The sequence below is a fragment of the Pteropus alecto genome, unplaced genomic scaffold, assembly GCF_000325575.1.
Source record: "Pteropus alecto unplaced genomic scaffold, ASM32557v1 scaffold67, whole genome shotgun sequence".
NCBI lineage: Eukaryota > Metazoa > Chordata > Mammalia > Chiroptera > Pteropodidae > Pteropus > Pteropus alecto.
In genome coordinates this window covers 9,800,106-9,801,708 of record NW_006441061.1, presented here as the reverse complement: position 1 = coordinate 9,801,708, position 1,603 = coordinate 9,800,106, and the positions used below count along the sequence as shown (strand labels likewise).

Here is a 1,603-nt window from a genome sequence, read left to right as displayed (position 1 = left end):
GGACCTCGGGGTGGGGGCGGGGTTAGCATGCGCCTCTGGGTGGGGAAGACACAGGGGGTCATGCTTGGTCCCAGGGATTGGGTCATCCAGTTGTGGGGGACAAATGGGGCCTCACGTGGCCCCAGGTATAGGCTCTGAGTCAGCTGCCCTACAGGCCAGTTTGACAAGATGAAGTCCCCATTCGAGTGGGACATTGTCACCAGGGGACTGGTGGCCATGACGGTAGAGGGCTTCGTGGGCTTCTTCCTCACCATCATGTGCCAGTACAACTTCCTGCGGCAGCCACAGTGAGTGTGGGGCCGGGCGAGCCAGTGGGAGCGCCTCGAGGTGCCGGGGCTGGCGGCCGGGCGAACACCACCCACGCTGTCCCCCCAGGCGCATGCCAGTGTCCACCAAACCCGTGGAGGACGATGTGGACGTGGCCAGCGAGCGGCAGCGAGTGCTGCGGGGGGACGCGGACAATGACATGGTCAAAATTGAGAACCTGACCAAGGTGGGCCTCGGGCATGTGGGAAGAGCCAAGTGGAGAGGGAGGGTAGGGGCGTGGCTCAGGGCTCCGAGGGTGTGGTCGAGTGTGAGGTGTGGCCGGGAAGGGTGTGGTCAGGGTGGGCGGACCAATTGGGGGCGTGGTGAAGGGTGGGCGGGGCCTGGGTGGGAGCCGCTCTGAGCAAAGGCAGGGCAGGGATGGGGATGTGGTTTAAGGTGAGTGGGCCAGTGGGGAGGCCTGGCTCTGGCGCCTGCCATCCTGCTGTGCTGCTCCGCTGAGTAGGTGGCCTCTCACCTCCGTCAGGTGTACAAGTCACGGAAGATCGGCAGTATCCTGGCAGTGGACCGCTTGTGCCTGGGTGTGCGTCCAGGCGAGTGCTTCGGCCTGCTGGGTGTCAATGGTGCGGGCAAGACCAGCACCTTCAAGATGCTAACGGGTGACGAGAGCACGACGGGGGGCGAAGCCTTCGTCAACGGGCACAGGTGCGGGCGTGCGGGCCCGGGTGGGTCCGGGGCGGGCGGGGTGACTGCACCCCGGTGCTGATGGTGCTGCGTCCCCAGTGTACTCAAGGAGCTGCTCCAGGTGCAGCAGAGCCTGGGCTACTGCCCGCAGTTTGATGCCCTGTTTGACGAGCTCACAGCCCGTGAGCACCTGCAGCTATACACTAGGCTCCGCGGCATCCCGTGGAAGGACGAGGCCCAGGTGAGGGTCGTGGGGGCTGGGGTGTCGTGGGAGGGCTGGGCGGGAAGGTGCACCCCTGACGTCTGCTCTCGCCCCAGGTGGTGAAGTGGGCCCTGGAGAAGCTGGAGCTGACCAAGTATGCCGACAAGCCGGCTGGCACCTACAGCGGAGGCAACAAGAGGAAGCTTTCTACAGCCATTGCCCTCATCGGGTACCCCGCCTTTATCTTCCTGGTGAGCCCAGGCAGGAGGTGGCCGGGGGGCCAGGTGGGGAGCAGGGTGCAACAGCTAAGCCTGGCACCGCCCCCAGGACGAGCCCACCACCGGCATGGACCCCAAGGCCCGGCGCTTTCTCTGGAACCTCATCCTGGATCTCATAAAGACAGGGCGTTCAGTGGTGCTGACATCACACAGGTGCAGACGCCTGCCCCCCCCA

At 65.3% G+C, this 1,603-nt stretch overlaps 1 protein-coding gene across 3 annotated transcripts in view; it reads left to right on the top strand.

Moving 5' to 3' along the window:
• The window catches only part of ABCA2 (ATP binding cassette subfamily A member 2), a 20,892-nt gene that overhangs the window by 17,292 nt on the left and 1,997 nt on the right, over positions 1–1,603 (top strand). For all 3 annotated transcript variants that reach the window (XM_025051155.1, XM_015594228.2, XM_015594227.2), the window contains 6 exons: positions 155–287; positions 376–493; positions 791–969; positions 1,048–1,189; positions 1,267–1,401; positions 1,478–1,581. In XM_025051155.1, coding sequence (XP_024906923.1) covers positions 155–287; positions 376–493; positions 791–969; positions 1,048–1,189; positions 1,267–1,401; positions 1,478–1,581 — 811 coding nt within the window. The remainder of the gene's footprint in view (positions 1–154; positions 288–375; positions 494–790; positions 970–1,047; positions 1,190–1,266; positions 1,402–1,477; positions 1,582–1,603) is intronic.